The sequence below is a fragment of the Schistocerca nitens genome, chromosome 6 (genome assembly GCF_023898315.1).
Source record: "Schistocerca nitens isolate TAMUIC-IGC-003100 chromosome 6, iqSchNite1.1, whole genome shotgun sequence".
Taxonomy (NCBI): domain Eukaryota; kingdom Metazoa; phylum Arthropoda; class Insecta; order Orthoptera; family Acrididae; genus Schistocerca; species Schistocerca nitens.
Window position 1 is genome coordinate 598,799,141 of NC_064619.1, and position 15,946 is coordinate 598,815,086.

At 39.6% G+C, this 15,946-nt stretch overlaps 1 protein-coding gene across 3 annotated transcripts in view; it reads left to right on the forward strand.

Moving 5' to 3' along the window:
• LOC126263167 (monocarboxylate transporter 2-like) overlaps nucleotides 1-15,946 on the forward strand; it is a 257,848-nt gene that overhangs the window by 92,793 nt on the left and 149,109 nt on the right. For all 3 annotated transcript variants that reach the window (XM_049960210.1, XM_049960209.1, XM_049960211.1), the window contains exon 7: nucleotides 6,895-7,086. In XM_049960210.1, the coding sequence (XP_049816167.1) occupies nucleotides 6,895-7,086 (192 nt within the window). The remainder of the gene's footprint in view (nucleotides 1-6,894; nucleotides 7,087-15,946) is intronic.

The window sequence follows — 15,946 nt, forward strand, 5'->3', positions numbered from 1 at the left end:
ATGTAAGATGATAAGGAGGCATGGGATTGGTTAGGCCTACGATGCTTATATTATACACTACTGGCCATTAAAATTGCTAAACCACGAAGATGACGTGCTACAGACGCGAAATTTAACCGACAGGAAGAAGATGCTGTGATATGCAAATGATTAGCTTTTCAGAGCATTCACACAAGGTTGGCGCCGGTGGCGACACCTACAACGTGCTGACATCAGGAAAGTTTCCAACCGATTTCTCATACACAAACAGCAGTTGACCGGCGTTGCATGGTGAAACGTTGTTGTGATGCCTCGTGCAAGGACGAGAAATGCGTACCATCACGCTTCCGACTTTGATAAAGGTCAGCTTGTAGCCTATCGCTATTGCGGTTTATCGTATCGTGACATTGCTGCTCCAATGACTTTTAGCAGAATATGGAATCGGTGGGATCCCAACGGCCTCGTATCACTAGCAGTCGAGATGACAGGCATCTTATCCACATGGCTGTAACGAATCGTGCAGCCACGTCTCGATCCCTGAGTCAACAGATGGGGACGTTTGCAAGACAACAACCATCTGCACGAACAGTTCGACGACGTTTGTAGCAGCATGGACTATCAGCTCGGAGACCATGGCTTCGGTTACCCTTGGCCCTGCATCACAGACAGGAGCGCCTGCAATGGTGTACTCAACGACGAACCTGGGAGCACGAATGGGAAAACGTCATTTTTTCGGTTGAATGCAGGTACTGTTTACAGCATCATGATGGTCGCATCAGTATTTGGCGACATCGCGGTGAACGCACATTGGAAGCGTGTATTCGTCATCGCCATACTGGTGTATCACTTGGCGTGATGGTATGGGGTGCCATTGGTTACACGTCTCGGTCACCTCTTGTTCGCATTGACGGCACTTTGAACAGTGGACGTTACATTTCAGATGTGTTACGCCCCGTGGCTCTACCCTTCATTCGATCCCTGCGAAAACCTACATTTCAGTAGGACAATGCACGACCGCATGTTGCACGTCTTGTACGGGCCTTTCTGGATACAGAAAATGTTCGACTGCTGCCCTGGCCAGCACATTCTCCAGATCTCTCACTAATTGAAAACGTCTGGTCAATGGTGGCCGAGCAACTGGCTCGTCACAATACGCCAGTCACTACTCTCGATGAACTGTGGTATCGTGTTGAAGCTGCATGGGCAGCTGTACCTGTGCACGCCATCCAAACTCTGTTTGACTCAATGCCCAGGCGTATCAAGGCCGTTATTACGGCCAGAGGTGGTTGTTCTGGGTGCTGATTTCTCAGGATCTATGCACCTAAATTGCGTGAAAATATAATCACATCTCAGTTCTAGTATAATATACCCTTTTATGATCTGCATTTATTCTTGGTGTAGCAATTTTAATAGCCAGTAGTTACATTGTATTTATTTATTTGCAGAAGTTTTGCTTCTTCTATATAACGGCATATTCGGTGAAGTTTCTTTTGTTTTTGTAGTGGCTGACCTGGTAGGCTGTTTCTGGCAGTACAAACAGCCCCCCGTTTTAGTGAAACATCGGGTGGGTGGAGTTAACATCACAGTTTGTTCTGTTACTGTTAAGTGGCACTGGTGTACAGGATATCTAGTTTCCCTTCGTGCATACTCTTCTATGTTACCCGTGCCAGTGCAACGGATTTATATTACGATATGGATTTACATTACGAAGCGCAATCAGCCCCAACCCTCTTCGATACATGCCTTGAAATTCTAGACAGACTTGGACATCGCTTCACGTTCCAAATCCGCCTACCTTCCCCAACCTGTATCCTGTACCCACTCATCCAGTGACCACATCTTCTTCTCTTCCTGGTCACTTTCCAAACCAAAACAATAATCGGAAAACCCAGTTTGCAGAACCCTATATCCTACCCTCTGATCAGCAATGCAAATACTCTTCTGGGCTTTCAACCTAGCTACTGGCCCCACGAAAACGGACGAGTGGGAGAGACTGGGGCAGCTGCATACATTTCGTACTTGGGCAACGAGTCGAAGAAGATCGACAGACGTCTATGACCGCGTAACACGAAGTGTGTGGTTTCGGCTCAATTCCCGAAACATTGGATTTATGATGATCAGTGAAAAACGAACCAGTCCACTGTACGTTGTAAGTCTCCCGTATCCTCTGCCAGTGTGGCAAAGCATATTTTTGGAAGTCTGTGCGCACACCTGAAGAGCGATACGCCAAACGTAAACAGCGTTCGCACAGCTCCCACAGCCACAGACTCGGTCGTTATGGGGCCCCACGTAGGAGATGGCCATGCCGTAGCCTATGGGAAAACGATGCTTCTCGGAGAATTATTTACTATGGTTCATTGCAACACAAGCGTTTAAAATCCCGAATAATAAGAATCTGATAAACAGAGAGACGAATTACGTCTTAGGAATCGTCGGGAGTCTCGGATAGGCGTACTGTGGACAGTGTGTCGAGCGGGATAAGTCACAAGAATGAAAACCTCATTGCTGTGGCGGCAGCAGCAGTTGGGAGAGCCGGTAAGAGAACCAATAAACGTTCAGCCGGAATCCATCAGTCGTTAACAGTCACCTGAAGATGACAGCGAGCCTCCTTGGCAAAATTTCGCACAGAACCAACGTTTTAGCTCTCCAATAAACCTGAGCAGAATTAAAATCGTCATTCAGTAGTTAATTTTTTTTGTCGTTTTGCATTTAGTGATAATATGTACTCCACCTTGTCATGTGCTACGAACACTTCAGCTACATTGATGTCCTGAGATACCACATCCCTTAACAGTTATTATATTATTAAATATGTCAATATTAATAAAGCGTCAAGAACTGTGATAAACCTAACGTGCTGCCACACCTGTGTTTATACTGGAGCGTTCTTCCATATCCCTTAGTAATACCGGAAAGACAATCCGTGTCTTGCACCTGCACTCCCTAAATGATTTCCCAAATCGGAGTTTCTACAAAAAAAAAAAAAAAAAGGAAATTAAAAAATATTTCCCCATTTATGTACCAAGTAAATCCGCTCAAAATACTATACTGCAAGTGAAAGAGATACATCACAGCATTTCTCAGGACAGACCTGCTGCACTTCATGCTGTAAATGAAAGTGGTATATCAGAGCATTTCTCGGTAGAGATCTATTGCATTTGAATACAAAATGTACTAAAGCCAAGATTTAAGTAGATATCTTACTGTTTATGTATGGAGCCCTATGGGCTACCGTGGTAATTCTATGTCAGCGATATGTCCAGCTTTTAGACAGAAATTCACAGTGGAACGCCTCTGCATGCTCCTCTCTTTCCCGCAGTAAGCAGACGTGCCCCTTTTTATGTCCCATTTCGTAATTACATAAGACACTTACGAAACATAATTCTTATTTTTCCTGTATCTTCACGGTGTTGGCATGTTACTTGGTGCTGTCGCCACCCCTTCCACACCTTTGGAAGGGTGTGTTGGATTTTCGAAGAAAAGTGAGTAAGGAAGAACTACAGTTTTGGTTCCTAGTCGTCTCTGATTTCTTTTCATGTCATCAAGAGCACCTTTAATTCCCAGTCATAATCAGCGAATTCATTCATCGAGTGAATTTACGCTGAAACAAATCTTGAGAGAATCATACTTATCGTGCCGTTTGGTAACGATCTGGCCGCCCATACTGTCGCAGTAGCTACAAAGCTAAATTTTGGATCAAAATCGACAGATAAACAATACACATGGCCATGCATTTAAAACATGTTCCATCTGTTTTCAAAGAGATAGTCCAGCATTATGCTTGAAGTAGCTATGTATCTGAAGATGAGCCTGAAAACGTTCGGAAACCGGTTCATGGAATGAATAGATAACTATTCGAAAAAGAGTGACTGGTTGCTGTTTTATGTGGCATGCACTAATTCCACGAAAACGTCTTGATTACTAAAAACTTCATGTATAAAGCGTTTCGAGTCATCATCGTCACATAAAATAAGCTTATGGGGCTCCGGAACGCCCTATACTTGCAATGTTAAAATAAGGCTTATAAATTACATCTTTCCTCACAAAGTATTTGAGGTAGGAAGTTGAACTTTTTACAGATTATTTATTGGAATATGGGCTACAACTTAACACAGGGATTTTACAAAATTTTAGTTCAGTTATTAAAGATGATTTTTTTTCAATTGTAATGAAAATTCACAACATTTTTTTCCAATTTTTATTTATATATTCAAAAATATACAGTTTTTTGGGAAAAGGCTGTGTTAAATTATGCAAAAGGTACTGTGTAACATTTACTGAAAGTTTGAAACAAATATGTTTGGAAGATCCTTAGAAAACATGTAATAAGTATGAGAAAATAAAAGTTTTGGGAATCGAGCGACAAAGATTGGATTAACTTTTTAGTGCATTCCGGGTCCATAGGATGGATTATCTTCATCCTCTGCAAACTCCTCCTCCAGCTTCCTCTTGTTCCTCCTCCTGTTTACTCTTGCTTGTATTTCTAGACTCTTTACAGCCCTCTCTGCAGCCCGAAGGCGTTCCTTGTCTAAAGCAAGCATCGCTCGTACCATGTTAGAACCTATCTTCACTCCCATATTTCTAAATACCTTGCACCTTACAATGTTGCCATCATTGAAAGTCGCAACAGCATCATACACACCAAAGTGAAGTGTTTCTATTCCGACAAATACAGTCTTGGGGATTCTCGACCATATAACACTATTTACACTTTCATTGGGGTTTTGAGTTGTGAATGAAATATTTGATATGTCGGTTCTCAAAGGAATCACAGGTTAGCCACAACACATACTTTATCTCACATCACTAAAATGTATCTGATGAACACGGACGTTAATAATAACACCATTTGACAGCAGTTTAACAGCGCCACAGTTGGTCACGCCCATGTAGAACACATTTCAAAAAAAAATTTAAAAATAGTTGTAGTCTTCAGAATTGAATAAATTATATATCTATTAAAAGGTAATAGTCTGCAGATTCAGAAAACGCAAAAAAGTAAAAATTGAACTTTTCATGATTTTGAGCCTTTCCGGAGCCCCTTAAGAAAGCACAAATAAGGGAACAGTACAAGGAAAACGAACAGTCTCACATACAGTTGCCATTAGGTGATATTTGCAAAAGATGTTATTTGTAGACTTACCTTCTTTTATGTACTTACATGTTTAATATATTTCCACTAACACAATGTGGTTCAGTCCTGGAACTCATGCACACTACTCTTCATCATCAAAAGCTGCAGTGAATATACAAAAATTCACAGACACTAAGGCGCTGCAGTCATGAACTGTGCGGCTGGTCCCGGCGGAGGTTCGAGTCCTCCCTCGGGCATGGGTGGGTGTATTTGTCCTTAGGATAATTTAGTTTAAGTAGTGTGTAAGTTTAGGGACTGATGACCTTAGCGGTTAAGTCCCATAAGATTTCACACACATTTGAACATTTTTTTTATTCACAGACATACGTGTCATTATGTAAATACAGTGCTCAAAATATATTGGTATATTTCCGAAGCTTTAAAAGTGACTGTTTGGATCCAAACACGTTACGGTATCAATACAATGGTTGAAGTAGATGTTTCTACCGTGAGTGGGGCAATATGTGCAGTCTATGGCCACCGCGTCACCTGTAAACGTTGCAGTACCCTAGAGCTGTGTTGCTTCAGGATTGTTTGGACAACAATAATGTGCGATCAGAGGTTGCGTATAGCTTCCGAGTGGGGCAGCGAATGAGACGTCGCAGTGAATGCCACTGGGGGTCAAAGTAGTACCTCTAGAATCTGCAACAAGTTTCTAGCGACAGGGTCAGCTGATGACGTAGCAGTAGTGACCACAGAACAAGATGAAACAGGTCTGCAGGACCGACATCTGTAAATAGACACCCTCAACACAATGCGACACGTCTACGCTGACAGTTCCAAACAGCTACAGGAGTCCACGCGTCAACACAGGTGATACAAAGTAGGGTCCGTGAACAGGGATTACGTGTCAGAAGACCTTTCAAGACTTCACTTCTAAATTGGGTTAGATGTGGGTCTTGCATCGCATGGGCATGAGATCACTTTTTTGGGCTAAGCAGCAGTGGGACCCAACCCTCTTTTCTGATGAGACCCACGACTGCCTCCACACTTATAATACTGATATTCGTGTGTGGAGGCTACAACAACAACGTCCACGTCACAGCTGTATCGTAGATCGCCACCCTTATCAAGACCCTTGTGCCAATACATGGGAAGATGACTGGTGTGGAGTATCGGGACGACATCCTTGCAGGCATTGCGGCTCCATTTGCTGAACATATCTGAGCGGGATTACAGCTGATTGACGACAATGCGGGCCCCCGCCGTCACAAGCTTGCGAAAACTTTCCTATTGGAGAATACAGTCGGATGGAATGGCTCCCATATTCTCCAGATCTCAACTGCATTGAAAATGCATGGCCATGCTAAAACGAGCGGTTGGTAATCTTTCCGTCCCACCAGAGATCGCAGAGAGGGCGCTGTGGAGGAATGCGGGAATATCTCACAGACTTATTTGGACAATTTGGAAAGGAATATGCCTAACAGATTTCAAAAGTCTCTCCAGTTATGAGGAGGGTCAATGGGTTCGTAAACAATGTTTTATGCAATATGAAATTGAAAATAAACTGTAGTGACTGCTAGAATTTTTTGTAAGACTTTATTTCTGTTCCTTTGATAGTGTTGATCAAGTGTAAATGTGCTTATCTCCCTTTTTTCGTATTCTTGTGGCTGTATCTGACAGTACAAAACCAATTCTGTTTCCTATTATGTCCAGTATTGGCAATAAATCAACATGCAACATTTATTTTGACCACTGTGCATTATTTCTAAGAGGAGTAGGTATATTTAAGTAGCCTTGTTGACCATACATTACAACAAGTCATGACGCCTTGTTCTCAGCAATCGCGATGAGCACCGGGATGGTGCCACTGTGCGTCTGGAACGCGCTGTGCGGCTTCTCTCGCGGCGCCGCCGTCGTCAACAACAATCTGTGCGTCGCCGAAGTGTGTCCTGAGGAGAAGCTGCCGGGCGCCGTGGGGCTCAACATGGTCTGCACCGGCTTCATGCTGCTCGCCGTGGGGCCCATCATAGGTAAGGGTCGGGTCTGGCGCCATACACTCAATACCTAACATTTCCCAGTACTCAACATTACGTATATCGTGAGGGTCTACCGCATGTAACGTTCAGCCCGATAGCTGAATGATCACGGTGACGGACTGCCGTCCTAAGGGGCCCAGGTTCGATTCCCTGCTGGGTCGGGGATTTTCTCCGCTCAGGGACTGGCTGTTGTTATCATCATCATTTCATCGCCATCTGGCCCGCAGGTCGCCCAATGTGGCGTCGAAGGTAATAAGACCTGCACCAAGGCGGCCGGACTTTCCCTGGAAGGGGCGTCCCGGCCAATGACGCCAAACGCCAAACCGTGTGTAACAAGTGCGTCGTTTTCAATGAACGATCTTAGGCAGGACGTTCTTTAGTTAGTGGCCTCCATTGTTGTTGAAATCGCTCAGAATCTCTCCGAAGGTTGTAACCTCCCCACAAAAAATTTTTCTAAGGACAAAAATTGGGATGACAATGAAAATCGTGCTAAGTATAACCTCCCAGCAAAAACAAAATTTAATGACAATAAATGAGAACTAGCAATCTGAGCCATGTGTAAGCTCCCCACAAAAATGAAAGTCAATTCAATAAAAAATGAAATCTCAGTGACAATGAAAACGCAAATAGACCGAAATGTCGATCTTAGGCCCTGTTCTTACCTCAGTAAAATTGCACCTGCTCTTATTTTTCGCCATAGCTTGGAGGAAATGCATCGCAATTATTCTTTGAATTTAAGTATATTTTTTCTTTAAGGAAATACATGGGAAACTTTCTTTCAATTCAAATGATTGTTTTGTTAAAATACTTGGTTTGAAAACAAAATTATTATTGGGGCGATTCTTGAACAAATTAATTACACTTAAGATGCATTACATTATCAGATGAGCGCAATGCTGCTTCATTACCTTATTTAAAAAATATACCTCGTCCTGAATCTTGACCAGAGGCCCATGTCGACGCCCGCCGACTCCTCACACACAACTTCGACTATCTCTCGCGCGCTACTACATGCTCTCGCGACTCGCTACGTACAACTGAACTCTCTCGCATCTCGACCGCAAATGCACCTGCCGACTCCCTACATGCAACTGAACTCTCGCGCGGTCAAGCGCAGACTAGCAACGATAAATAACTCTCTGGTCAGAGATTCTGTCATGCCTCGCCATCGCTGTACTGAATACATACGCGTTTCGTAACCCTGCACTGGGGGGGGGGGGGGGGGGCAAAAATTTGGCAGCGATGGTGAGTCATTTGGACTTGCCATGAGCAACAAATTTTTTCTTAATTAATTAACTTTTACAATTTACAGAATATTCAGATGTAGTACATGAATTAAATGTGGTGCACATGCACCGAGTACAAAACATTTCAGACAATGACAATGAGTACAGAACATATGACATAAGTGTACAGTTACTGACGTTCAGCACAAAACATATTAACACATAACATAAGTGTACATGCACTGAAAAACTCTTTAGCATTTTCATAACAAATAGACGCAATGGTAAAAAATCATGTTGACAAGTGACATAAGTGCACATGCACTGCAGTTGAGAATATATCAGCAAATCACAAAATGTATTAATAAATGGCAAAAGTGCACACGCACTGTAGTACAGAACATATCAGAAAACCACAAAATATATACGTAATGAGTACAAATGGCATAAAGTGCATACGCACTGAAAAACTCTCTAATATTTTTACGACAAATAAACCTAATGAGTACAAATCATATTGACAAATGACAAAAATGCACACGCACTGTAGTACTCTCTAGTATTTTTCTACAACAAACAAACAAATCAAGGAGTGTAATAAAGTGCACATGCTCTATAGAAGTCTTTAGTATTTTCAGGATAACCGATCTTATTAACAAATGAAAGGAAGTGCGCACGCACTGTATATGACTTTTTCATTTTACAAGAATTAGGAAAGGAATAGGAAGGATTGCGTCATGGTTGTAGCACTTAGGTTGCACGCAGCTGCACTGAAAGTCCATATCTTTCCACAGAAATACAACACCAAGTGAGACAATTTGCAGTTCTTTTCCCAGAAGTATTTATCAGCGTAACCAATACACTGAAATGTCGTAGTAATATTCCCTGTTATCATTTTGGCAGTACATCAGGTACACCAAACAGTGGGACCATAATAACGTCTTCATCGCTCACGGTGGTGGACAGCATGTCGTGTCAACACCACGCTCTTACAAGGCACACCAACGTAGAATTAGTGCAAAAACCATGATCATGAGGATGGACAGGACAAATGGATATTGCAGTAATTCAGGGTAGTTAGCTCAGAAGGCGAAGGACATTAAGTCACATAGTAGTCTTCATTGAGAATTACATTAGTAGTTTGCGGCATTCATAGCCCAGTTATTGAACATTTCTGTACCATGTATTTAGTATTACAGAATAATGTTCATAAAATTAACTGTTTATAGCAATTATTGGCATCATGGGTAATCGTATTACAATAAACAGTGGCAGTCCTTGGCCAGTTACAAAGCATCAAAAGTCATCATTGAAAACAGGAGCTAATGAATGGCATAGTATTAACATAATTCAATTAGTTACACTAATTATTGGCACTCAGTGGCCAGCTACAAAACATCAAAAGTCATCATTGAAAACAGGAGCTAATGAGTGGCATAGTATTAACATAATTCATTTAGTTACACTAATTATTGGCACTCAGTGGCCAGTTACAAAACATCAAAAGTCATCATTGAAAACAGGAGCTAATGAATGGCATAGTATTAACATAATTCATTTAGTTACACAAATTATTGGCACTCAGTGGCCAGTTACAAAACATCAAAAGTCATCATTGAAAACAGGAGCTAATGAATGGCATAGTATTAACATAATTCATTTAGTTACACTAATTATTGGCACTCATTGGCCAGCTACAAAACATCAAAAGTCATCATTGAAAACAGGAGCTAATGAATGGCATAGTATTAACATAATTCATTTAGTTACACTAATTATTGGCACTCAGTGGCCAGTTACAAAGCATCAAAAGTAATCATTGAAAACAGGAGCTAATGAATGGTATAGTATTAACATAATTCATTTAGTTACACTAATTATTGGCACTCAGTGGCCAGTTACAAAACATCAAAAGTCATCATTGAAAACAGGAGCTAATGAATGGCATAGTATCAACATAATTCATTTAGTTACACTAATTATTGGCACTCAGTGGTCAGTTACAAAACATCAAAAGCCATCATTGAAAACAGGAGCTAATGAATGGCATAGTATTAACATAATTCATTTAGTTACACTAATTATTGGCACTCAGTGGCCAGTTACAAAACATCAAAAGTCATCATTGAAAACAGGAGCTAATGAATGGCATAGTATTAACATAATTCATTTAGTTACACTAATTATTGGCACTCATTCGCCAGTTACAAAACATCAAAAGTCATCATTGAAAACAGGAGCTAATGAATGGCACAGTATTAACATAATTCATTTAGTTATACTAAATATTGGCACTCATTAGCCAGCTACAAAACATCAAAAGTCATCATTGAAAACAGGAGCTAATGAATGGCATAGTATTAACATAATTCATTTAGTTACACTAATTATTGGCACTCATTGGCCAGCAAGTATTGAATAGTACAAAACATTATTCATCATTCAGTATTATTCAGAACTCTCTTAAATGGGTAGCATTATTTGGAACTGGTGCTACATTTTTTTTTTGTTAGCAATGCATTGCTTTGGGTAATTATAAGGGAAAGCAAGAAGAGAAAAAGAAAAAAAAATTGCTTCTGAGTTTTTCCTGTAAATGAAAAATGTGTAACGTCATTCGTCATGAGTCAGCTGTAGCAAGGTTATGAAACAAGGAAGTATATGTGATCACATTTATAAATGATAGACACAACTGGGTAAAAAAATGCAAGTACTAGTACAGGTTTAATAAGTAACAGGTTTAGTAAGTATCATCAAAAGCTTCTCCTGAAAAAAAAATACAAAATGGATTATTGAACTGAAAGAAGAAACGCATACTATGCTAAAAAGTAGTGAACTTCGAATTAACAGGTAGTGAAATGTGTATAAAAAATGTGTTCCATAGCTGTCCTTTCCAAAATTTTCAGTCATCATACCATACGATACAAAACATACTGTCAAAACAAACTGCAACAAATACTTAAATAACTACATAGCATAAATACATAAACTTCAACATCATCCTCATCTGTAAAGAAAAAACTTCATTATCCATCACTTCATTATCCATATTATCATAACTTCATTATTATCATCACCTGTAAAGAAAAACTTCATTATTCATAGTAGCATATTCTTCATCATTACTCTTCATCAGCATTCATTATCATCTGCAAAAAATCACTTCATTACTCATTACACAACTATTCCTTATCTCTAGCATATTTCATCACTAAAACTAAGATGTGTAGTTCTGTCTGACAGCCTGCATCAATCGCCTTGTATTCTGAAAGAAAAAATTAGTTAAGACTGCTATTCTACGATGCATAGTATATTCTTGTTAATGCTTGTTAATTCTGATCTATTTACTCTTCCTCACGAGGTTTGCATCTTCTTTCGATCATTCCGCAGTTGAAATTCCCATTTCTGTTTAATTTATTTCCTTTACACGTTATTTTTTTCTGAAAATGATGAACAAAGATTAATGTCTTGCATTTACATCATATACTCACAAAATAATGACTGGTTTATGGTGACATAATTAAGCATACAGCATAACATGACAGAAAATGTAATATGTCAAAAGCATAGACAGTGTTCAAAGGCAAAAATGTACAGAGAATATCACAATGCAGCAGCAAAAAAAAAAAAAAAAAAAAAAGAAAAATGTAAAACAGTCACGATGTTGAGATATCATAGGGCAAAAAATGTCAAAGTCAACTGGTGTGTGTTATACCTTAACTATTTCACAGTGCATACAAACGAAACATGAAAACAATCGTAATCGTACATACATAAGAAAGACCAAATGTGACGTTCGTTGTGTTCAGCTTGTATGTAGTGTAGTTAATAGAGGCGAGAATTAAAGACCTTAATGGAGAGAGAATTTGATAAAATTAATACGTCACTATATAGAATTGCATAAGTGGTCATAAAATGTGTAATTTCATCTGGAAAATATGCACGGTCTGATGTGTAACGACAAGAAGAGCGACCTGCTAACCTTACCTTGTCGGGCACTTGCCAAGAAAAAATACGATAGTCATCAATAATTAATCACGTGAATATAATTGTATAAGTGGTCATAAGTGGCATCATAGCACGTTAAATCATAAAGTGGTTTCATTCAATAAAGGGATTAATGTTCGACACATGGTGGTTCCCCTTACTTTTCCAGGTTCTCAAAGTTTCAACGTGTACAACATTGGGGTGAGGAATGCTGCGAATCCGATATGGACCTGCGTATAGAAGTTCAGATTTACTGCACTTACCTTTTATTCTGCTGGATAAATAGTGTGTACGTACTAATATCTTCTGTCCAATGTGAAAGTCACGGCGTGTACAAACCTGTTTTTGCTGTCTTCTTCGGCGCTTTGCGGCACGTTTGATGATGTTCAGCGCAATGTTAATTATTTCATGGTGTCGTAATCGACGAGATGTAGGAAAGTGTACTAATTCTTTAATTTTGTTAGGTGGTTCAGCATTTTTCAGTATAACAGACGGAGATAGCATAGTGGATTCATTTGGTATGGAATTAATTACATCTTGGAATGAGAATACGTGTCCCAATCAATATGTCTTTTGTGGCAGTATATTCTACACAGTTTACCAATTTCTTTCATTAATCGTTCACAAGGGTTCGAAGAAGCATGGTACTTGGATATATAGATCGGAGAAATGTTTCTAGCTCGTAACATGCGTGTCCATATAGCAGAACGAAATTGTGATCCATTATCGGAAATTACTCTCATCACATGCCCTACATGAAATAGAAAATGTTTTACAAATGCTCTTGAAACAGTTTTAGCAGTAGCTTTGCGTAACGGAGTGAAAGTAACAAATTTTGAAGTGAGTTCAACAGCGACAAAGATGTAGCAAAAACCTCTGTTAGTTCTCGGAATTGGACCAAAAATGTCTACTGCGGCCATTTGTCTTAATTTAATAGGTACAATGGGATATAATGGAGGAATATGTGAAGTGGTGTCTGACTTAGCTTTCTGGCCAATTTTAAATGACGCTAAAACTCGTCGTATACGTTTCTCCATGTTGGCAAAATAACAGTTCTGTCTCAGTATAAGAAAACATTTTCTGGCTCCGTAATGTGCATAACTTAAATGAGTATACCATATTAATTTGTTAACCAGTTCGTCAGGAATGCATAATAACCAATTGTTGCTGTCAGGATGAGAGCGGCGAAATAGAATGTCATTGCGTACAGTGTAGTGGTTTCTAATCGTAACATTATTCCTATCTTGCCAAAGGTGTTTAATTTCTTTCCACACATTGTCTTTACTTTGCTCTTGCGCTATGTCCTGTAATGACGATGAAATAAAATTTTCAAATGCAACTTGCTGAATGTACATGACACTGAAATTTGCTTTGCAGAAGTTGGTTGCTACGTCTTGCTGATTGTTGCTGAGAGAACGCGATAGTGCGTCTGCTATAACATTTTGTGTGCCGGGAATGTGAACAATCGTAAAATTAAATTCCTGTAAATAAAGCTTCCATCTGCTTAATCTGTCGTGTGTGAATTTAGCGGAAAGTAAAAATTGTATCGCTCTGTCATCTGTGTAAACGGTGGTATGTCTGCCATAAAGAAAGTGCCGAAATCTCGTAAAAGCCCATACAACACATAATGTTTCCAATTCTGTAACGGAATAATTTCGTTCAGTAGGTGACAGAATGCGACTTGCAAATGCGATGTTTTTGATTACTGTAGAGCCATCTTCTTCAATTTCCTGAAAAATATGTACGCCTAAAGCGGTGTTAGAACTGTCGGTGGCCATGGAAAAATTTCTGGTAAGATCTGGGTGCGATAAAAGTGGAGCATTCAACAAGGCTTCTTTCAAGTTCACAAATTCAGAATGTGCTTGCTTATCCCAGGACCTAATAGTGTTTTTACCTGTTAATTGGCATAATCTATGTGTGTCTAAAGCAGAGTGATGAATAAATTTGCAAAAAAGTTGATTAAGCCCAAAAAACTGCGTAATTGTTTCTTTGTCGTAGGAACAGTATGTCACGTAGAGCTTGAAGTTTTTCCGGATCAGGCGCAATGCCTTCTGCTGAAATTACATGTCCAAGAAATTTTATGAAAGTTTTCCCAAAGTGCGATTTACTGAGATTAACTGTGAGTCCTTGTGCCCGAAAAGTTTGCAATAGTCGTTCTAAAATCATATTGTGTTCAGACCAGTTAGCTTCTGCGATAAGAATGTCGTCTACGTACGTCGTAATTCTGTCTTTAAGTTCTGTCGGAAGTATTGTGTTCAAACCGCGAATAAAAGCTGCAGAAGAAATAGTTAATCCGAATGGTAATTTGCAAAATTGATAACAGTCACCAAAACAGAGAAAAGCTGTGTACTTTCTGCAATTCGGATGAAGTTGAATTTGCCAAAATCCCGATTTCAAATCTAGTGTGGAATAAATAGCTGTACCGTGAAATTTCTGTAGAAGTTCCTCTAATGTCTGTGGTAGATCTGTTTCATTAATAATTATGTTATTGATGTGACGTGAATCAAGTACGAGGCGAAGTGAGCCATCTTTCTTCTTAACAGTATGTAGCGGGTTTATGTACGGACTAACTGCTGGTTCTATAATTCCTTGGTCAAGCATATCCTGCAATTCTTTCTTAACTTGTTCTCTATGGATATACGGAATGGGATAATGTTTAGCTTTAAATGTATCGTGCTGTTTGACTTGAAATTCATACATAAATCCGGACATAGTACCAGGAATGTTGTCAAAAACTGGAGCGTGCTGTAAAAGAATTTTGCGTAGTTGCGTGCGTTCGTCGTCTGTATTTGCACTGCTTTGTTTAACTTTATCGGAAATCATCTGCATTACGTCTTAGTCAGCTTCGTCTGGAGTGTTATAGTTATGTACGTACGTATCCGTGAACAATGTGGAATTACAGTCCATGTTACGTGTTGCGGAAATGACCTCTGTGCGGTTAATTGTTTGTTCTTCCGCAGATAAAGAATGCTGAAACTCTAAAGCCAATTGCACATTTTCATCCTTCAACATTAAATAGGAATTTTGAAAATCAACCACTGCGTCGTGTTGTACCAGCAAATTCGTACCTAAAATAATATCTGTTGTCAATAAAGGAACAATCCAAAAATTTGAGTGAAATGTGTGACCTGCAATACAAAATGATAAATGCGTCTGTAATTTAACGTCTACACCTTTACTCGATACTGCTCCTTTCACTTTCGTTTTGCCTAAAGGTAATGTGGGATAGGTATTCTCTTTGTTACATTCGTTGAAAGTCTCCTCATTTATAACTGACATAGGTGATCCAGAATCGATTACTGCTGAAAATTTTGATGAACCAATTTTAATTTCGATGACAGGATGTGAAATAGTTTTCTGAACAACTGGTCTTTCCTGTAAAAGAGTATCTCTGATGTCGTCAAAAGTAATTACATTTTCGTGAACAACATTCTGCGTGTCTAAAGTAGTGCTTGTGTTATTGGAAGATGCGACCTGTACAGTATCTAGTCAGATTCTATCTGACGTGTTATTATTATCGGGAGGATTCTGTGGCATTTCTACTATTTGAACTGTTCTATTACTTCTTCCAGACGTATTACGTTCTGGATGATACCTACTGTCGGGTTGATTCATTAGAATATGTTCTTGTGGATAATTTTGCT